Source organism: Myxocyprinus asiaticus, chromosome 2 (genome assembly GCF_019703515.2).
Source record: "Myxocyprinus asiaticus isolate MX2 ecotype Aquarium Trade chromosome 2, UBuf_Myxa_2, whole genome shotgun sequence".
Taxonomy (NCBI): Eukaryota; Metazoa; Chordata; class Actinopteri; order Cypriniformes; family Catostomidae; genus Myxocyprinus; species Myxocyprinus asiaticus.
This window is the reverse complement of record NC_059345.1, coordinates 6,451,112-6,474,172: the sequence shown is the minus strand read 5'-3', so window position 1 is coordinate 6,474,172 and position 23,061 is coordinate 6,451,112. Positions and strand designations below refer to the sequence as shown.

At 39.4% G+C, this 23,061-nt stretch overlaps 2 protein-coding genes across 3 annotated transcripts; one reads left to right on the top strand and one right to left on the bottom strand.

The window, feature by feature from the left end:
- Positions 1 to 507: 507 nt before the first annotated feature.
- Positions 508 to 5,272, bottom strand: LOC127411829 (uncharacterized). Its single transcript, XM_051647648.1, has 3 exons — positions 5,074 to 5,272; positions 1,265 to 1,391; positions 508 to 1,177 (listed from the first exon to the last, which is right to left on the bottom strand). The coding sequence occupies exons 1-3, from the start codon at positions 5,211 to 5,213 to the stop codon at positions 1,124 to 1,126; spliced, it is 321 nt and encodes a 106-aa protein (XP_051503608.1). The 5' UTR covers positions 5,214 to 5,272; the 3' UTR covers positions 508 to 1,123.
- Positions 5,273 to 6,019: 747 nt separating this feature from the next.
- On the top strand, positions 6,020 to 22,545 carry LOC127456681 (sulfotransferase 2B1-like). 2 transcript variants are annotated; one of them, XM_051725163.1, is made up of 7 exons: positions 6,020 to 6,152; positions 7,058 to 7,214; positions 8,219 to 8,427; positions 8,554 to 8,680; positions 8,797 to 8,894; positions 9,222 to 9,402; positions 11,053 to 22,545. In XM_051725163.1, exons 2-7 carry the CDS (start codon positions 7,076 to 7,078, stop codon positions 11,241 to 11,243), a joined length of 945 nt encoding a protein of 314 aa, XP_051581123.1. In that variant the 5' UTR covers positions 6,020 to 6,152; positions 7,058 to 7,075; the 3' UTR covers positions 11,244 to 22,545. The 2 variants fall into 2 exon arrangements, with proteins under 2 accessions (XP_051581123.1, XP_051581112.1); XM_051725152.1 differs by lacking the exon at positions 6,020 to 6,152 and having other exon boundaries at positions 7,035 to 7,214.
- The last annotated feature ends 516 nt before the right edge of the window (positions 22,546 to 23,061 follow it).

The window sequence follows — 23,061 nt, the reverse complement described above, 5'->3', positions numbered from 1 at the left end:
AAATATTTTTTCCAAATTTACATTTTTGATTAACAATTAAACAAGTTTTCTTTGGATTACACCATTTGACCGGGACAATATTTTCATAAAAATGTCAAAATATCTGATATTTTGTCAAATTTAACATACAAAGGTTTACATGAGGGTCTAAAGGGCTACTCTCTGTTTGTTTGTTTGTTTGTTTGTTTGTTTGTTTTTTCACATGACAACAGAATAGCTACCTTCATATCGGACTTTGATTTGGTGGACAAAAGTTTTTCAAATATTCATATCTTTTTAAAACAAAATTGTTTCACTGCTTAGTTTTTTAAGAAATAAATACTTATGCCAACATTTTCAATTTACCACAAGCTTTTAAGCTTTTACTCTTTATTTATTTATTTATCTGGACAGTTACACCACTTAAACACTTTTGGCATTAAGCTCCAGAAAAAAAAAAAGAAAAAAAAAATCAATATGACTTTGAATTCAGAATTTGAAAACATGTTAATCATTGTAGAGGTGTTTTCAAGTAATTGTTATGTGTGAATTGCATTTTTTTTATGTATTTTTGAACTTAATAGAGCCAGAAAAAAATTAAAATAAAGAATAATATCATGTCATTTACCCCAAAACAACTAGATATTTAAATTTCTTGTGCAAAACACACCAACACAATGCGAGGGTCTTGTGGGTGGTGGCCAGGGTGTGGCTATATGGTTGAAAAGGTGTTCTGGGTGGTTTTTAGTGTGTTGCTTGCTACGTTAAAGGTATTCTGAGTGGTTGCTGGACGATTGCTAAGGTGTTTTGGGTGGTTGCTATGTGGTTGCTTACTAGCCCTAGTCAAAAAAATCCCAAGTCTCTTTGATATTCCGGCCTTTAGATATGTCAGTCTATGACATTTTCCCACCTTTTTTTATCATCAACTGGGTCTGGAACAAGACGAGGCCAGGTTAGTAAATAATGGCAGAATGTTCATTATTGGTTGAACTATACCTTTAACTTTGAATTGTTACATGCATTCATTTGTTTATCTTGAAATTTCTTACCTTGACTGCTAGCAGCAATTTGGAAATCTTCTGGGTATTGCGCTCACATCCTGTGAATGACGTCTATCTGCTCCAAGGTCGGTCTGACTGTGTCCTTATACTGGGTATAAGGACACAGTCAGAAAAAAAGCTACAAAAGCTGCCCAGAACTGCAAAATAAAAACAGACGTCACCACACATAGTTAGAGTCACCCATTAGGTTGGATGCTCCTGTGTTGTATATGTGTACTTTGTACCTGTGCTGCAAGGCGCCCCTCTTTGATTTTTGGGATGTTGGTGTGTGTTGAGTTTAGTGTGTATAGATCAGCCATGTTGAGCTGATTATTAAACAAGCTCCTCATTTGATAGGGCAGGTCATTGCACCTGTTTTACAAGAGACTATGATCATTATGCATGTTTTGCAAGATATTTAAAGTCACTTGGGCTATTTCAAAATGCACATACAATCTGACTGTAAGTAATAAGAAAGAACAACTTTTAAAGTTTATGAACTTCTTTCAAAAGCAGCTCTGTTCCTCTTTCTATTTCTATTTTCACTTTTAGGAGCTCTATTTGTTCCAAAACAAAATTACAATCTATTTCATAACCATTTCATCTATGACAGACAGACAGACAGACAGACAGATAGATAGATAGATAGATAGATAGATAGATAGATTAGAAATAATGACAGAATGATAGATAGATAGACAGACAGACAGACAGACAGACAGACAGATAGATAGATAGGACAGACAGACAGATAGATAGATAGGACAGACAGACAGACAGACAGAAACTGTTTTTTTTATTTGCTTTGGCACTATTAAGTGGTACATTTTTTAAACTCTTAGTACTAATATCTCAATAGATCATCAAAAATGCAGTTTTTTTTTCAAACATTTCAGCCTATTTTGAATTGACTAAGTACAAAATCACAAAGTAACGTTTTCATCACACCAAATAAGTGTTTCATCTATAAATACTGTACCTTTCCTTGAAAGTAACTGCCTTTCATAATGCTATTACCATCAAGCATTTGCATCTGTTCTCATTCATTTGAATACATTTGAGACGAGTATAATTTCATCCAACTGATCTTAATGATTATGTAACCGGTCCTGCTCGACCCGCTCTGACCGGTGTCAGGCGGCATGGGAAGCGGATGCGCTAATGAGGAAGCTAATGGCTACAGCCTCTAGCGTTAGTCGCTAGTGCACCTCTTGAGGCCAGGGGAGGGAGGTTTAGACAAACCGCACAGCTGTCACGTACCAGCTGGCTGGTTACAGTTAATCATTGAATCATTTGGTATATCTATAGATTTTCAACTTGTTGGACTATTTTATGTGTTTGTAAAACATCAACATCTACAGTAAATCACATGTTCAGAACAGGATAACCAAATATAATGAATTTGTTACAATATTGCCAATTTATATAATATGTAGCCACTATTGTTTTCAATATGTACCATAAGCATTAAGAGTGTGTGTATGAGCATTTGCAATTTGTCAATATAGTATAGGACAGACTGCATCTTCTGCAAGGAAGAGGAGCCGAACAATGAATTTATAAACTGGAGGCCAGTCACAGAGGTGGGCATCAGAGGGAGGAAGAGGGTAGGAACTGGTCAGCCCAGTCACATCTGGGTAATCAATGTCCACTATGTGATTCAGTAAACATAGGCCTAACTACTGTAAAGCAAATTACAGGACTGTGACAAGTCTCTCTCATTTGTAAGTCACTTTGGTTACTATAAAAGCATTTGCTAAATGACTAAAAGTAAATGTAATTTCTGGCGTGATTGAATAAGGGTTTCAGTTCATCTCAGAGAACCGAGGTTACATGTGTAACCAGAAACGTTTACATCATAATTATGTACTGGCTGAATGTGTGTTAATGTAAAAATTTGGGTTGTAAAATTGTTCCATAAACACATGTCTGTATTTAGTTTTTATGACAGAGATAGGTGATATAAGTGACAGTTGAGTGTTTTGTGTTGTTGTTTAAAGTCCATCTCAGGTTGATGTGAACTTCCAGGAACATTGATTTCAAAAGTGTTTCTTTGGCTGGTAACTTAAGTCCAGCTGAGCATTATTCAGGTATTAGTCAGTCAGTGTCTCAACATGACAGACATATGTTAGTGTGACGATTAGGAGGGTGTAGCCGGGCCGTGAGGATTCATGCCCAGTTCCTGCTTCCTCCTTTCCCAATGATCAAGAGGCTTGTCTGCCACAATCAGCTGAATCATTCTCATAGGACGTATGTCGAGGAGAATGACTCGGTCACGTGCTGGCAGACTTGCTTTTTGCAAGACCAAATTAAACTTGTAGGTTTTCAGTTATAAACATTTGAATTGTTTAATGAAAGTGGCATCAGTAATTAGTACACCATATGGCAAAACGTATGTGGTCACTTAAACACCACACTCATATGTGCTAGTTGCTAGTGCAACAAGCTCTTTGCTCCTATAACAGCTTCCACTCTTCTGGGCAGGTTTTCTATGTATTAGAACATGGCTGTGAGCTTTGTGCATTTTCTTTATATACTGTAGGAAAATTTGGCTAATTTCATTTATTATTTCGTCTTGTGGAATATGCTTAAATATCATGTATGCCAATATTTCAGGGCAGTCCTAAATACCATGTACCATGTAAAAAGACAGTTCTTATCTTGTATGAACAATATAAAGAATGATAGAAATCCATTTAATCATACTTGCCTATTCACACTTATCAGAAAAGCCTACATTTGTTTAATCTCATCTGATACAGTCACTTATTTATTACTGGATGGTAATCATGTTTCTTGTAACTGCTCTTGAATCTCAGAAGCTCTTAAATTTAAATAATCCTTATGATCTTTCTTACATGTCCGGTTGGGCCATCCCCTTGTTAAAAGTTTCAGTTAAACAAGTTATATCAATCTAAACATCTGTGTGTTACTTGATATTTCTACATGCGAGTTGTACTTCCTCTGATGAAACTGACATGCTGATGACCCGAGAATATAGATAATTTAAAAAAAATGTTTTCCAATCTTCCAATCTAAGTTCAACACTTAAACCTTTGATATACAGTGATCTATACGTAAAGATCTGTACATCCGATCAATGTTGTGCACTCTAGCATCCTCTCACTGCTCTACTTCAGTGTTTTTGTCACCATAACCCAGTTGTAGCTTTCCTAGACATGGTCAATGCTAGACTTCTCTATATTAAGCTACAAGCATTGGGTGCTTCACCATGACTGTGTTTCCATTACGTTGTGTATTGATTTGAACATTTTAAAAAGCACTCCTTGGATATTTAGGTTGAAAGAAAGTTTAGAAAAATTAGCTTGAAAACTTTTTAAACACCAACACTTGCATTTTAAAAACACTAAACCTACATATAATACATAAACTAAAAAGCATTCAATCACAGTTTCTCTAAGATAAGTGATTACATGTAATATATTTGAGAAAAATTATTTTTTACATTTTTTATTTTTATTTTTTATTATCTATAGAAATGTAGGTGAAAATATGTGTTTTATTTTTGGACTCTACTAGAGTCAAATTCTTTCTTCTTTAAAAAAGTACTTCTCTAAAAAATGTGACACTATGTATTGCAGAACTTCTCATATTATTGCCTCCCTAGGATGATTAGCTTTTGCTGTATTCCTCAATTGTAAAATATCATCTTATCATCTGCTAAATAAATAAAATGAATAAATGTCAGATATTGTGTCCGATGCAGAGAGTCTAAGTCAAGTCACAAGTGTTTTAACACTTTTCTATAAGCTGCAGGCTTGCTTTAAAAACCATGTTGCAATACAATAATTTCATATATTTAAAAAAAAAGATATACTATTTCTAGGGATTTCTTAGAAAAAGTGAGCAAATTACATACATTTTCACAACAGAAGAATGCACGAGAGACTTCCTTGTATCTAGTGTCACAATATTCAGAGAAAATATTTCTCCTTTAGACATAAAGACTTCTTGTTTTGTTCACAGGTCTCTAATTTGGACATTTTGATAAAGAAAAATACATTTTCACCTCATATAACTTATATTTTATTACCTTTCCACATGGACTCTTTGTGTTGGTACAACAAGGCAACATTCCTTAGTTGACTGCAGGCCTCTAGTGGGCGCGTAGCTCTGAAGAAATGATTTTAGGTATGTTGGAGCAGACCCAGTGACTGTTCTGTATGCCAGCATCAGAGCCTTGAACTTGATACGTGCACCAACCAGCAGCCAGTGAAGAGAGACAAGGAGTGGTGTAACATGCCCTCTCTTTGGTTCATTAAAGACTAGGCATGCTGCTGCTTTCTTGATCATTTGCAGGGGTCTGATTGCACATGCAGGGAGGCCTGCAATGAGGTGCTACAGTAGTCAAGTCTAGTTATGACAAGTTACTGAACAAGAAGTTGTGTGGCATGATCAGAGAGGAAGGGTGTTATCTTCCAGTAAATGTAAATCTACATGATCTTGCGGTCTTTGAGATGTGGTCTGTAAAATTGAGTTTGTTATCGATGGTTACCCCTAGATTCCTGACTGTTTTGGAAGGCGTTACTGTAGTTGCACCCAGCTACACGGTGATGTTGTGTTCAACAGCAGGGTTGGCTGGAAAGACAAGGAGTTCGGTCTTGGCTGGGTTGAGTTCGGTGTTCCTTCATCCAGGCCGAGATGTCTGCCAGGCAGGCAGAGATTCGAGCAGCAATTTAAATCTACAATTTAATAATTTTAAACAACCAAAGAACAGACCAAGTTCAACACTTAAACCTTTGATATACAGTTATCTAACTGTAAAAAAAATAAAAAATAAAACTGAGTTTGAGAGAGACTAATCTGTACATCTGATCACTGTTGTGCACTCTAGCATCCTCTCACTGCTCTACTTCAGTGTTTTTGTCACCATAACCCAGTTGTGGCTTTCCTAGACATGGTCAAAATTAGATATCTCTATATAAAGCTGCACACACTGGTTGCTTCACTATGACTTTGTTTCCATTACGCTCTGCATTTCCTTATGCAGTTTAATCTGATGGAGTTTAGTTATGAAGTTGAAATGCGTAAATCTTAAAAATTGGCTAAAATAATTTTTGAGTGTGGCTTGAAAACTTTTTGAATACCAACATTTACATTTTTAAAGATAAGGTAAGTGATTACATGTGTTTTATTTTTAGCAAACAATTGTTTTCTTTAAAAAAAATTCATGCTTTCCCAGATGTGTATGACTATCTTTCTTCTGCTGAACACAAACAAAGATTTTTAGAAGAATATCTCAGCTCTGTAGGTCCATTCAATGCAAGCGAATGGTGACCAGAACTTTGAAGCTCCAAAAATCACATAAAGGCAGAATAAAAGTAATCCATAAAACACCAGTGGTTTTAATCTGTCTTCAGAATCAATGCAATCACTTTGGGTGAGAAACAGATTAATATTTCAATCCTTTTTTTACTATAAATATCCACTTTCACTTTCAGAATGTGAAACAAGGTAAAAAAAGTAAAGACTTAAATATTTACATTTTCCTCACCCACATCATATCACTTCTGAAGATATAGATGTAAACCACTGGAGACATATGGATTACTTTATGCTTTTGAAACTTCAGAGTTTTGGTCACCATTCACTTGCATTGTTTGGACCTTCAGAGCTGAGCTATTATTCTAATTCTTCTGTTCTTCACATGAGCTCAAGACCCATTTCAGACCTTTAAAATTCAAAACTAAGTCATGAGATTAAATGGGGTAACATTTAATTGAATTAGAATGAGCTGAAAACTGCATTTAAGGATGTATAAACACTTTCAATAGTACAACTAATTCCTATGGCACAGCCACAACATTCACCAAGAATTTCCTCTTTATCTCAGTAACCAGTTTCTAACATCATTTCTGGATTATTGTGTGCCTACATGCTTCTGTAATTTCCCTTTTTAAATATATATATGGGTGTGTGTGACGTCACTGCTCTTCCTTTTGTCCCTTCCTTTATAAGCTGATATTGCAACACTGTTGTCAGAGTATCAGACTGTTTGTTCTCTCTTCCTTTTGCAGACTCACACATATGCAGGGATGGCTCGATTAGATATCACCGAAACTTTTTGCAACATCTTGTTCCCAGGGCACATGCACACTCAAGACTCCCTGAGTTACGCCACCAACTTCAAGTTTCAGGATACTGATACTCTAATTGTCACCTACCCAAAATCAGGTAATAATGACATGCATTTTCTGTATATATATATATTTTTTTATATTTATAAAGGGGAAAAAGAGTGTGCAAAAATATATGCAGACTAATCATATATTGATTTACAATATGTGACCTGCTCCATCATTTTGATTCACCTTGACCCAAAAACACATTTTGAGTATTATGCACTACAGTAAAAAGAAAAGTCTCAGCTTACTAATGATATTATATAATCATGTTTTTTTTTTTTTTTTTTTTTTTTCTGAGATACAACCATTTAAATACTGGATGATACTTTACTATTTTCTTTAGTACAAAAGACTCCAAATGGGTTTCTGGGTCATAGTGACTCAAAATGATGGAGCAGGTCACATCTGTCTTATCTATAGGGATCTGATGTTTGATTTAAAGGAATATGCCAGATTCAATAGCCTACAAGTTAAGCTCAATTAACAGCATTTGAGGCATAATATTGATTACCACAAAATATATTATTAACTTGCCCCTCGTTTCTTTAAAAAGAAAGCGGTTACAGTAATGCCTTAGATGTGTAAAATGATATCCAATACTGGGATCACAGGGTTTGGTTGTCATGGCAACAAAGTTGTAATATGGATATAACTTTAAACAGATAAGGTTAGTGAGCAATTTATCACAATAAAATCATTTTAACATGTATAGTGTTTATGTCTTGTGGCTATACTTTTGAAATGGTGTATATTTTAGTGTTTATGCACTGGCCCCATTCACTTTCATTGCAAGAGCCTTACTGTAACCAAATTTTTTGCTCTTTTAAATAAAGGAGGAAATCAACTTCTTTTTTTCTTTTCTTTCTTTTCTTTCTTTTTTTTTGTTTTTTTTGTTTTTTTTTTTTTTTTGTAAGTCTGTTGTTAATTGAGCTAAACTTGAACCCAGAATATTCCTTTAAAATTGTGCAGTAATCGACCCTTTTTTGACTGGCAAGATATTCGTTGTGACTTTCAAAAATTCACATCCTCTCCTGTTAACTTGAATCCTCATAGGAACTACATGGATACAGGAAATCATCACTCTAGTTCTGAGTAAAGGAGACCCAACTATAGCCCAAACGCAGCCCAACTGGGCACGTGCACCATGGCTTGAGCAGTACTACTGCCCGAAATTCCTAGAAGCCTCCATGGGCCCTCGAATTATCACTACACACCTGCCTTACCACTTACTGGCACCAGCCCTGCAAGATTCAAAAGCAAAGGTGAGTAGATGGGCAAATTATACAATGATATCACAAAGGATAACATGTTTATTAAGGGGCAATATTCGCTCCTAATCTTTCTCTCCTGAATTTGCCTGGAATTTATAAATGTTTGACCTTTCTCAGGTTATTTATGTGGCCCGAAATCCCAAAGATGTGGTTGTGTCCTATTATCACTTTCACAAGATGGCCAACTTTCTGCCTGACCCAGGCTCTTTCACTGAGTTTCTCAGTGCTTTCCTGAAGGGTACAGGTCAGTTGATGTTTACATTATCTGTCAGTTTTTATCAGTTTGAGTTGTATGTAATGTCACCTTCTTTTCCCTGATAACATACTAACTTATAATATATGGCTCTTCTTTTCCATCAGTGCATTATGGCTCTTGGTTTGATCATATCAAGGGTTGGATCGGCCATGCGAAAGATATTCAGAACTTTCTTTACATCACATACGAGGAAATGTGGCAGGTAAGATAACTTTAAGAACAAAGTCATTCATATGATAACCACAAACAGGAATACAGATATACTCAGATAAATTAAGCAGCAGCATCTTTGAAAATGATGTTTTGAAACTAAATTAAGCCTTAAAGGAAAACATGAAACAACATTCTCTTCCCATTTTACTTCTGTAATCTGACATATTTAAGAGTGAAACTGGATTTGAAACAGGGAAAGTTATTACATGTTGATGAAAGATTACAAAGACAATAATGTGCACCAGTGAATGGTTGTTAACTTTAAGTGTTGTTTTGATCCAAAGCTTGACTGAGATATTCAATTTGTTCTTTTCAGGATCTTCATAGTTCTCTTGAGAAAGTGAGTTGTTTCCTGCAATGTTCTTTAACTGAGGATGAGCTGACTTCCTCTCAGAAGCACTGCAGTTTCAATAGCATGAAGGAGAATGCTATGGTGAACTACACCCTCATCCCTCAAGAGATCATGGACCACAGCAAAGGCAAATTCATGAGGAGGGGTATGTCTCTATGGACCCGCTGGCGGGGAGCTATATCGTGAAAAAAGTTTGTTCTTAAAACATTAAAGTCTCAGTATACATAAGTCAGGCATATGAGGTATCATTTGAAAGCTTAGAATCTGGACTTTTAAGAGATAACAATCACTTCTGCATTTGTTTCTTAAAATAACAAAATAAGGCCTTATAACTTTCATGTTAAATATTAGCGCCCCCTAGAAGTAATGGGATAGAAATATTTTTATGAAAATAAAAGTCCTTCACATTGTACATAAATGGACAAGTCATATATCAAATGAAAGCTCTCATTCTCAGGAATGCGACTTTATTTTGTTGCCTTTATACCACAGTTTGAAATATTTTCAAAAGAATCACTAACTGAAATATGATTTAGGGAAGTCATCAAATACAAATATCTCATTTATGCTCTGATAACTGCTGCTGTAAGCCCCAAGTAGCCAAACACTTTATATCTACTTTTACCTCAGGCAGTTTCCTAAGAAATGAGCCAATTTTTACTTGTCTGTGAGCTTGCTAGGCTGAATACTCCAATGTTATATCTTAGATGTTCAGAACAAAATATGCCATCCAGAAGAAAAAGCATGCAAAACAAATCATCAGAAAACTGTTTTTGACTATTGATAATAAAATGTTACATATATATATATATATACATATATAGCTTTCTAATGACACCAATATTGAGCTTCTAGTCCACTCAGAGGCCGAGATATTCAATGAAATAACGAGGGTGGTGCATGAACTGAAAATTAGACTGAATGTCTATGGATGCGTTAGAAATGCATTAGAGCGCCACCTACATTTTAAATCTGTATTTTGTGATGGAATGTGATGTGCTTGCTGCCATCTAGTGGAATAAAATGAGACTTTTTAGTGAGGTAGAGTAAACAGAACCAGAATTACATGTTTACAAAGTTAGGACAACAACAACAAAAAAAGTTTATTGTAAGTGTATTATAAGATTATAAAGACATACAATATTATTTATAAACAATTGGAGTCTTTTTTTATTTGGGGGGGGGTTCTATAAAAAAATGAGACCAATTTTTTGCAATTAGTCCACAGTATGTGTGAATGGTGAGCTTTTAAATTTGAGTGTAAAATTGTGGGAGGAAGCCCAAAAATGCACCATAAGGGGTCAATTAAAAAAATAACGTTTTAATGAACAATTGTGTCCTTAATTTTTTATTATGTGGTAACTGTTTTATAAAAGTAATAAAGCACTCAAGGCTGTGCCATATTGTGAATATAGTCACGGCTGAAGGACGTTGTTAGGCACGACGGAGTGTCTTCAACCTCATTCACAATATAGCATGGCCTCTTGTACCTTATTGCTTAACTATGTTGTGGGAAAATATATGTTACAGTATATGAAAATGGCATTTTTGTAGTATTTTGACATTTATGTTGCACATAATGTATGTGCAACTATGGGACTTTTTCATATTAGTGAAAATCATACATGCACATACTGTACATAATATATTGGCATATATCAGATTTCAATATGGGTTTTGACACAAGCAAGCAAAATATAACACTTCAAGCCACATTTTCATATATTACAGGTCCACAGTACACTTTTTAAAGTGATTTTACTCCTCTGAATATTATAATCCTTAATTTCTCCAGGTAAAATGGGAGATTGGAAGAACATGTTCACTGAGGAGCAGAGCGACCACTTTGATGCCGTTTATTCCTCTCAGATGGTAGAATCATCACTGCTGTTTAAATGGGAACGCCCTGAAGATGCTCTACAGCTTATGATAACCATTAATACTCCTGAATCCCATTCACTCAGAGAGATTGTGAAATGTTCATAATACTCAACATTGAAAGGCCCACTGATTGGGTTTGCTGAACTATTATGTATATGTATATACTGTACTGTATATATATATTTTACGTTCCTGTTTTATTCCTGTTTTTTAATTAGTCCAATGCATGTGCGATGTGTGTGTGTTTTATGTGGTTCTTACAAAGGGTAATTGAGGCTGAACTTTTTAAGTTTTCAACCTTAAGGCCTTAAAAAAAATGCCTTACAACAGTATTAAATATACAGTATTCACGTTTAATTGACTATTTTTGTACATGTGCTACATGCTATTTTAACAATCAACTGCATTAATCTTAGTGATGTTGCTGTGCAGACATAATGTAAGTTATATAAAGTACACATAATTTATCCTTTACATATATATATATATATATATATATATATATATATATATATATATATATATATATATATATATATAAGAAATAATGCTTGAAGATTATTCTGTAGTAAAAAAATAAAATAAAAATAAAAATTATGTCCAAATACCTGATCAGATGGGTAGGGTTATGAATCTGTATTATTGTTTTACCTGTTACATATGTGATTTACCTTTTCTTTACATCTGTCAAGGCGATATTTGTATGTAACTGTCAGATGGCTGATTTAAAGGTGAAGTGTGTACTGAAATTGCAATGCAAATGACTGTTTTTAAACAGGTTACATGAATACCCTCCTCCATATCCCATTGGTTGTAAAAAAAAAAAAAAAATAATAATAATTGGTCCCACCCCAAACGCCACTGATTGAGCCAATGTTGCTGTGTCAGGTTGGTCAGGATGCTCAAACAAACAGAGCAATGTTTTGATAGCGTTTAAGAAATCAACCTACAAACGGCTTGTTAACTCTGCACATTAAACTGTAAAAATTTTAACATTGACTAAAATTACACACTTAAAACTTCTTAGCCGTAAATCATTGTCAAGCATCACTCAAGCTGTGTGCTATTTGCTGTCCTTAATCACTTGAAAAAATACCTGATGTGCAATACTTTTATGAAGCAAGTCTATGTCAAAAAATACATTAAAACCTACTCAAAAACTTCTGTTCTTATGCTAATTGTGGTTATTTCAAGTTCAAATTCAAGTGAAATAACATTAATGGTGTGAAGATGAAAAATGTGACTCTCAGGGATGTTGAGTAGAAGGACTGTGGAGCTCATTAGATGTTCGGGTAAACGTGAGGCTAATCTAAAAAGCCAGACCTTTAAGATGGCATTCTCTTTAATGAAGAGAGTGAAGTGTTTAGAGGTGGAGTGCTGCATCTGTGCTGCACTTGAAGAAAAGCACTTGAAATGTTCATTTGGAAGGAAGAAACAACTTATTCTTAGTCTGACAACCCCAGTACAGACTAATGGATTAGAGTTCTGGCACCCCATTAGACTGAATTTATTTTACAGTCACTTGACAAATAGAAAATCAGGATTAATGTTGCACAGGCATCCTGAAAGGTGCTACTATAAATAAGCAGTTGATGACTGTCTGATGCGTTTTACATACGAAAACAGCACGCTCCATGTCAGTGGTTGGTTTTGCACCATTCTGGAGAAGAACAGGTGCTGCTTTTGTCAAAGTTTGCAAGGTCGTGCCAAATGTTTGAAAGATATTCAAGAATTTGGTCTTAGGTTGCTTCATCGAAAAGACCATGCTGTTCAACCTGCTTCACCAGCTAGATTGGCACCATTTCAGCACTAACCAGCATAAACCAGCCTAGACAATCATGAGAATTGTATTCTGGATAAGTTGGTCTTTTTAGCAGGGTGTGCTTGGATTTGCCAAGATACTAAAATCTGCAATCAAAAATAAAAGATGAAAAATCTCTCGTCAAATTCCTCCAAGTCCTAATTATGTGGAGCTATGCAATCAAGGGTGTAGATTCCAGGGGGGTTAGGAAGAGGTAACCCTACACACATACACACACACACTTCACGCTGCAACCCCTCCAATGTTCAAGCCAAATCTACGCCCTTGTATGCAATCCACATTAATTTTATAGCACTATACATTTACGGCATTTTTCAAAACTTTCTCAATGAAAAATTAAAACTCCATTGAGTCTCCCAAGCTATGAAAGAACAACCTCTGAGATATATAATTTTTACACAAGCAGACAATTTTTCGATGTAGAGAAGGAGTTTCAGTGGCAACATAGCTGCCTGATACACTAAGCACAACACACATGGCATTTGCATGGCATTTAGAGTCTGTCATCACCAATCTATGGCCATTAGTATGTAACTGTAAAACAGGCACAGACATACAAGCCAGCACAAACACAGTTTGTCTGCGTTCAGTCATACTGAGAGGCCTCACATTTTTAACCCTTTTGATTTCCAGTGTGAAGGAGTGAATGTGACATTTTTAAAATAAGCAACTATGTTCTTCAGAGGTACTCATCAGAGTTATTCATGTGTATAAAAAAAAATCAAGGGAGTAAAAGTACCAACAAACTACAAATGCAATGGAATCAGAAAAGGACGAATCCTTCACTGGTTGACTGTAAAGACAAAGAATTGTTTATTCAAATATTAAACATTTGTCATAAGTTACAGTACCATCATGCTGCTCCAAACATCTCCAGACATCAAGTTCATGTTGCTCTTGCAATGAAAGTGAATGCTGACCACAGTTGTCAATCAAGATTCTAAAGGCAAGATTGCCATTGAATAATGACTTAAATTTCAGTCAACTCCTCAGCTGTCATATGGCTTCAGAAGACTTTGAATATAGTGCAAGATTCGTATGGACTACTTTATTGGTGCTTTTGTGACAGAATGAAATTAATTCTGCAAAACAGAACCTAAAATTAACAATTACATACGTCTTTATACTGTAAGGTTGTCATTCAAAAGAACAAACGACCCTGCAGCATTCTGGAAAGGGTAGTTTATGGTTATAAAAAAAAGAAAACCTAAAAAGAACGTTCCCATTTTATTTAGCAGTAAAAACAAATAACAACAAATGGGAACCACAGCCAACACTAACATTAGGGAAATGTTCTGGGACAGAGCTTTCAATTCTTTTAGAATTATGAATTTAGCATATTTGTGGACAATTCTTATTTCATGCAACTTTTAAACTGCTATTGGTTTATAATGGCTTAAAAGCTTTAAAGTAATATTCCGTTTTCATTACAAGTTAAGCCAACATGCTTTTTAAGGCAAGTCTTTCCACTCGGCAGCCATCTTTGGAAGCTATTTTCTATGTAAACAAGCAGCATGAAAGTACAGCATCAATCTAAGATAAGGTTCGGTGAGAAACAAACTGAAATCTAATGAATTATTTAGTGAAAATGTTCACTGACCGTTGATCTCCTGTGCATGTTCATGATAGGGCATGAGAGCAACAGTTCATGAAACCCCCTCGCGACATTGGGGCGAAAACTCATTTTGCTTATCTAAAAACAAGTCCTCCACAGCAATAGTGACAACAGAACACAACACAGCTGCACAAAAACAGAGAACAGAACTTATAAAACATGTCTGAAGAGTTTGTAGTTGAAGAACAGCCTTAATTTTTTTTTTTACGTTTTTGGACCAGTGCCAGTTCACAGAGTTACCTGCGCAATGCCGAAAATAGAAAACAAATCAAATCAAATCAAATCAAATCACTTTTATTGTCACACAACCATATACACAAGTGCAATAGTGTATGAAATTCTTGGGTGTAGTTCCGAGCAACATAGTAGTCGTGACAGTGATGAGACATATACCAATTTACAATAAACATCAGATTTACACAACCCAATTAAAATCTAACATACACATAATTACACATAACACAATATACAAATAATAACATACAATGTACAGTATAGAATACACACAATATAGAATACACATTATACAATAAAAAAATAGTATATATAAAATATACAGTAGGTTGTATTGTACTGTATTGACATTCAGGCTGTCGGTTGATAGTAAGTTGCCAGTGTGTTGTTAAGAGAGAATATAATTTATGACAGTCCAGTGTGAGATAATAAGATTAATAAATTGCAGTGCTGATGTATTTTGATCGTGGGAGATCAAGAGTTCAAAAGTCTGATTGCTTGGGGGAAGAAGCTGTCATGGAGTTGGCTGGTGCGGGTCCTGATGCTGCGATACCACCGGCCTGATGGTAGCAGTGAGAGCAGCCCATGGCTCGGGTGGCTGGAGTCTCTGATGATCCTCTGAGCTTTTTTCACACACCGCCTGGTATATATATGTCCTGGAGGGAGGGAAGCTCACCTCCGATGATATGTCTGGCAGTTCGCACCACCCTTTGCAGGGCTTTGCGTTTGTGGGCGGTGCTATTGCTGTTCCAGGCGGAGATGCAGCCAGTCAGGATGCTCTCTACAGTGCTGGTGTAGAACCGTGTGAGGATGTGGCGGTTCATTCCAAACTTCCTCAGCCGTCTCAGGAAGAAGAGGCGCTGGTGAGCCTTCTTCACAACGGCCTCAGTGTGGACCGACCATGTGAGTTCCTCAGTGATGTGGACACCCAGGAACTTGAAGCTACTGACTCTCTCCACTGGTGCTCCATTGATGGTGATGGGGCTGTGTTCTCTTTCTCTTCTCCTGAAGTCCACCACAAGCTCTTTTGTCTTACTGACGTTGAGGGAGAGGTTGTGCTCCTGACACCATTGTGTCAGAATGTGCACCTCCTCTCTGTAGGCTGTTTCATCATTGTCAGTGATCAGACCTACCACCGTTGTATCATCAGCAAACTTAATGATGGCATTGGAGCTGTGTGTTGCCACACAGTCATGTGTGTACAGAGAATACAGGAGTGGGCTGAGAACACAGCCCTGCGGGGCTCCAGTGTTGAGGGTCAGTGATGAGGAGATGTTGCTGCCCATTCTAACCACCTGGCATCTAGTTGACAGGAAGTCCAGGATCCAGCTGCACAGTGAGCTGTTTAAGCCCAGAGCCCGGAGTTTCACATAAAGCTTGGAGGGCACTATGGTGTTCAATGTTGAGCTGTAGTCTACAAACAGCATTCTCACATAAGTGTTCCTTTTTTCCAGGTGGGAGAGAGCAGTGTGTATTGTAGATGCAATGGCATCATCAGTGGAGCGGTTGTTGCGGTAAGCAAACTGCAATGGGTCCAGTGATGGAGGCAGCACAGAGCAGATGTAATCTCTGATTAGTCTCTCAAAGCATTTGCTGATGATGGGGGTCAGAGCAACAGGACACCAGTCATTTAAGCAAGTGATTTTGGATTGCTTTGGAACAGGCACAATGGTGAAAGAGAGGGAAAGGTTGAAAATGTCAGTAAAAACACCAGCCAGTTGGTTCGCACACGCTCTGATGACGCGGCCCAGAATGCCATCTGGACCCGCGGCTTTACGGATATTCACCCATCGGACGGATCGGGTTCTGTAACTTCAGCCACGAGAGATCTCTCCGCGAGGACGGTGTTATTTCCCTCGAAACGAGCATAAAAAGTATTTAGCTCATCCGGGAGAGAGGCAGCAGTGTTCACGGCGGAGTTTTTATTCCCTTTAAAGTCCGTGATGATGTTAATTCCCTGCCACATGCTTCTAGAGTTGGTGGTGTTGAACTATCCTTCAATCTTGTTCCTGTACTGATGTTTTGCTGTTCTTGTTTATGCTCCTCCGCGTTCCCGGAATTAAAAGCGGAGGTCTGCGCATCAAGTGCCGTGCGAACATCGCTATTAATCCAAGGTTTCTGGTTTGGGTAGATCCGTATTGTTTTGGTCAGAACAACGTCCTCTACGCACTTTCTGATGAAACACGTTACGCTATCAGCGTAAAGCTCGATGTCATCATCAGAGGCGGACCGGAACATCTCCCAGTCCACGTGATCAAAACAGTCTTGTAGCGTAGAGTCTGATTGGTCCGACCAGCACTGGATCGTTCTGAGGGTGGGTGCTTCCTGTTTCAGTTTCTGCCTGTAAGCAGGCAGAAGCAGAACGGAAGAGTGGTCCGATTTGCCAAATGGTGGGCGGGGGAGGGATTTGTAGCCATCCCAGAAGGGAGAGTAGCAATGGTCCAAAACCCGGTCCCCTCGTGTGTTAAAACTGATGTGTTGGTGGTGTTTTGGTGCGACTGATTTGAGATTGGCTTTGTTAAAGTCCCCGGTCACAATGAACGCGGCCTCAGGGTGCGCAGTTTCCTGCTTGCTTATAATCCCATACATTTCCTTGAGTGCCCGGTCTGTGTCGGCTTGTGGCGGGATGTACACAGCAGTGATAATGACCGCTGTGAATTCCCTCGGTAGCCAGAATGGTCGACACAGAAGCATGAGAAATTCCATATCAGGAGAGCAGAAAGACTTGATAGAATGTACGTTCCTCTGATCACACCAGGATTTGTTGATCATAAAACATACACCACCACCTCTGCTTTTACCTGAGAGGTCTTTCGCTCTGTCCACGAGAACCCCGCGGGTTCAATGACTGAGCCTGGAATCTCAGCAGACATCCAAGTTTCTGTAAGGCAGATAATGCAGCAGTCCCTTGTCTCTCGTTGGAAAGAGATCCGTGCTCTCAGCTCACAGAGCTTGTTGTCCAGAGACTGAACATTTGCCAGTAGAATACTGGGTAGCGGGGGTCGATTTGCACAACATCTTACTCTGATGAGAACGCTGGCTCTGTTTCCCCTTTTCCTTTTGCGTTTCCGCGGCCGGGCTGCCCAGACAAAGGGCTCCGCTGGCCTGTTTGTAAACAGCAGGTCGGCATTGAAGAATCTGAAGTCCGGTTTACGGTGTGTAATTGCAGAACCAATGTCCAAAAGTGTTTGTCTGTCATAGACAATAAGGCAGACAACATCCAAGACAAAAAACATATGAATTGTAAACAAAACAAACAAAAAACTACAATGCTGTGTCAGAGCTCGCAACGCAGCAGCCATACTTGGCGCCATCTTGAGTCCAGAATGCAATCGATAGAATGTACCATCGCTCGTCACTGCTGGTTAGGACAAAACACTGATTACCATAGAAAAGATACCTTTTATCACGTGTCGTAATACTGGCATTACGGTGAACCTCATACTCAATATATGCTTGTCATTGGCAGGTAGAGTTGTCAACTTTTCATCATGCGAATACAGGACACACGGGACCTTTTGAGTGCTTAAATATTTAAACGGTTACATATAAATATAATGAAGTTGCAATGAGAAGTGACACTATACGGTCACTTTTTAGCACTTTGCATTGACCCCGACTCTCTTACGTAGCACTTGAAGTGCTTCCTTGTGCGTTCATGTTAAGTGCAGCTTTGGAAAACGCACGTAAAAAAATAACGAACGCACTTAACCTCTAAAATCAATCATTATAGGGAAACGATGCCCTGAAAAAAAAAAGCGTTTTTAGCATGACCTGAGCTAAAGAAGCACAATTTATGATACCATTGTTGTCATATTTTACTACTGATTTGAAATATGTTTTTTGATCGTAGTCTTGACCAAACGTTTGGGAGATTCCGGTCTTTCCCCGTTGAAGTAGACAGTGTGGGAGACAAATCTGAACCAAAAGTGTATAATCACATGATCATTATACCTCACATAACCCGATGAAATTATGCATAGCCTCATGTAACACAGAATGAGTGGAGAAACAGTGAACAATGATAAAAGGAATGTAAGCAGTGTTGACTGTATAAGAGGCAGGGAGTAAACTACGCACATCCACCAATCCCCACTTTATTAAAATAGATACAAGAAGCTGATCAACAATCATGGGAAAACAATAGTGTGATATGATGACGAAGACAGTTTTTAGAAATACGTCAACCTAAGAAAGCAACAATAAGAAAGAGAGGCAACTAGACTATAAAAGATGAAGCCCAGTTCAGTTCAGTTGCTCTCGAGACCAACTCGGTTTATTGTTGTATTCTGGACCTAACTCTACAATAAACCTATATTCTGCATTTTCTACTGAAGCCTCCTGAGTCTTTGATAATACTTTGGCTGATTCTTCGTGTCGACTAACCCATGACAATAGGAACTGTACTTTAATGCAGCTTGGATCTATAGAAAATAGCTTCCTGGGAGCATTCCCAAGAGGGCCACCGAGTAGGCCTGACTTGTCTCGAAAGTACTTTGATGTTATCTTGCATGAGTAATGGATACAGAATACAGAGCTCTAACTTATGTATAGCTTTATCTTTATTAGTTCAATCTGTCATCATGAAACAAGGCCACACCATAGCCAAATTATTTTATATATGTGTTTTCCACAATGGCAATACTCAATACTGTTGTCCTTCCTATCCCAAGGAAATGCTAGTCTACAGGATGCGATCCAGGATCCATAGAGATTGAGAACTATATGCAATGATCATAAATCTTTTATGTAGCAACAGAGGGATCTTGATTTCAAAGTGCTTTTGTGAAGAAAGAACTTAATGCTTTAAAATTAAATTAAGTATATGCATAGAATTGAGCAAATGGTGACCATATTTGTAAAGTCCAGGTGAGGGGGACCTCTGGTGGTGGGAAAGTGGCATTGCAGGCTCTTATACTCTCTTCAATGTAGTTTCATTATTGTTCCAATTTATTTGTGCATCTTTGTGGTTAAGTCAAGGTTTTGTGGAAATTTCCAATATTTAATATTAAAAAAATCTTTTTAAAATGTAGAAAATTAGATAATAGTCTACATATCTTTACTGCTAGGCATATGTACTATACATGAAACCCATCAAATATCCATGTGTCATATGTTGTTGGAAAGCCCTCAAAGAGTAGAAAACAACCGACCTATTTGTTTTACTCACAGTAAAAAATATAGCGAGTAATAGCTAATATATATATATCTTTGACAATTGTGTAGGTGTTGCTTATATGTTACGTTTTTGCTTATAACTTCACGAAAAATAAACGGAACATAAAATTTCACATACCATTAGAGGAGGTGATTATCTTTCAAACGAGCCCACACACAAGGTAATTGGATTCACAGATCATTAGATAATCCATACGAAGCACAATGTTACATATGGCCACCAGGAGATGGCGCCAAGTAAATAACAGGAACGTCCTGATTACTTTCGTAACCTCCGTTCCCTGATGGAGGGAACAAGACATTGTGTCGATGTAGTGACAATAGGGGTCACTCTTGGGAGCCCTAAACACCTCTGATCTTTGAAAAAAGGCCAATGGGAATTGGCGAGTGGAATTTGCATGCCACTCCCCCGGACATACGGGTATAAAAGGAGCTGGTATGCAACCACCCATTCAGGTTTTGTGCTGAGGAGCTGAGACAAGGTCCCGGGCCATTTCAGCAGGTAGTTCAGTGTTGTGGCAAGAGGGACACAACGTCTCATTCCCTCCATCAGGGAACGGATGTTCCGAAAGTAACCAGGATGTTCCCTATCTGTCATTCATTTGACATTGTGTCGATGTAGTGACACTACGGGTCCCTATACAAAGCGCCACAACTACTGAACTGTGTTACGTGGACTAGCGGTGCAAGACGGGCAGACCTCTGTGTGCCTTGTGGCCAGCGCACCAGGCCATGACGTAACCTCCCCCAATGCTCTTATGAGCATCGAATGGTCCTTCGGGAACAAGTCGACTGCCCAACAAATAGGGAAAGGTTAGCCCAGCCGTGGCCTCCTTACCTCTTTTTTCTCCCAAAAAAGAGTGGAATTTGTTAACCGACTGGGGGCCATAAATGTCTACGTTGGGGGAGTGTCACTCCCAAGGGGAAGACACAGCAGAGACCACACCCCGCCCAGAGAAGGGGGGGGGGGTATTTCGAGTAGAAATACGTCACATGGTCTTACCGAGTCTTGTCGGAAGTATGTCATGTGGAGAAATCACCTGGTGGGTCTTACCCGAGGGGGGAGGAGTTTCTACAAGCATGGTGACCAGGGGCAGAGGGGCCTCTGCCCAAGGAAGACGCAGTTTAACGACAGGGAAACGATTTAGCGGAAGATATATCACAAGGGGTCACCTATGGGGAACCAGTAAATGTGGAGCACCTACTCCAGTACAGGGCTTAGTTAGCACATGTACTGGGCTGGCAGCGAGTTTCTCCACAAACTCATCTGCCACAGGGCTAAGGAGGAAAATCATCCAGGGATCACAACTTGTGAACACGACTGGGAGTCAAAGGTGCACGTTTTCACCTCATGGGAGGAGAAAGGCGCTATACGCAAGCAGTACACCCAGCCAGCTGTCCCAGAAATTACCTGTTCAGACCTGACAAAACACGGGACGAGACCGGCTCAACCCGGAGATTATAGAACCTCGCAAAGGTGTTGGGTGTCACCCAGCCCGCTGCTCTGCAGATGTCTGCCAAAGAGGCGCCAATGGTCAGGGCCCAAAAGACCGCTACACTCCTAGTAGAGTGGGCTCGTAGCGCTACGGGGGCGGCACGTCCTGAGCATAATATGCCATCATGATGGTGTCAATGACCCAGTGGGCGATCCTCTGTTTGGAGACAGCGCTTCCTTTCCGCTGTCCACCAAAGCAGACAAAGAGCTGCTCGGAGCTTCTAAAGCTCTGCGTGCAATCCAAATAGATGTGTAAAGCACGCACCAGACACAGCAACGCCAAAGCTGGGTCTGCCTCCACCTGGGGCAGCGCTTGCAGGTTCACCACCTGATCCCTAAATAGGGTTGTGGGAACCTTGGGCACATAGCCTGGTCGGGGTCTCAGGATCACGTGAGAGTAGCCTGGACCGAACTCCAGGCATGTTTCGCTGACAGAGAACGCCTGCAAGTCCCCTACCCTCTTGATGGAAGTGAGCGCAGTCAGGAGGGAAGTCTTCAAAGAGAGTGCCTTAAGCTCAGCTGACTCCAGGGGCTCGAAGGGGGCTCCCCGTAGACCCCGAAGGTCTACAGAGATGTCCCATGAGGGGATGAGATGCGATCTGGAGGGATTCAACCTCCTAGCGCCACTCAGGAACCTGATGATCAGGTCATGCTTCCCTAAGGACTTACCATCCACTGTGTCATGGTGTGCTGCTAGAGTGGCTACATACACCTTCAAGGTGGAGGGGGACAGCCGGCCCTCCAGCCTCTCCTGCAGGAAGGAAAGCACTGATCCCACTGAGCATCTCTGGGGGTCTTCGTGTCGGGAAGAACACCACTTAGCGAACAGACACTTCAAAGCATACAGGCACCTCGTAGACTAGCCTGAGTGATCTGTCTACCACCGCAGGTCGAGCAGTACTGCCAACAACTCGAGGCAGTTGTGTACCAACACAGCCGCGGGCCAGTCCAGGAGCCGGCAGGTGTGCCCATTGCATACGGCCCCCCAGCCCGTCTTGGAGGCGTCTGTCGTAAGCATGACGCACCTGGGGACCTGCTCTAGGGGAACCCCTACCCATAGAAATGCTAGGTCGTTCCGAGGGCTGAAGAGGCAACGACTGATTGGAATGATGACCACGTGATGTGTCCCACGGCGCCATGAACATCTCAGGACTCAAGTCTGAAGCCAGTGCTGAAGCGGTCTCATATGCATCAACCCGAGCGGTGTGGCAACTGCAGAGGATGCCATATGCCCCAGGAGCCTCTGAAAAAGTTTCAGTCAAACCGCTGTCTTCTGTCTGAATGCCTTCAGACAGTTCAGTACCGACTGCGCGCGCTCATTCGTGAGGCGCGCCGTCATCGAGACTGAGTCCAACTCCAAGCCGAGAAAAGAGATGCTCTGAACTGGGGAGAGCTTGCTCTTTTCCCAGCTGACCCGAAGCCCTAGACGGCTGAGGTGCCTGAGCACCAGGTCCCTGTGTGCGCACAGTAACTCACAGAGTGGACGAGCCCACTCTCCAATGCTGCGCTCGATAACTCATCGTCTTCCCAGTCTCTGAATAAGAGTTCGAACTCGTGTGAGATGAGCTGGCGGTCTTAT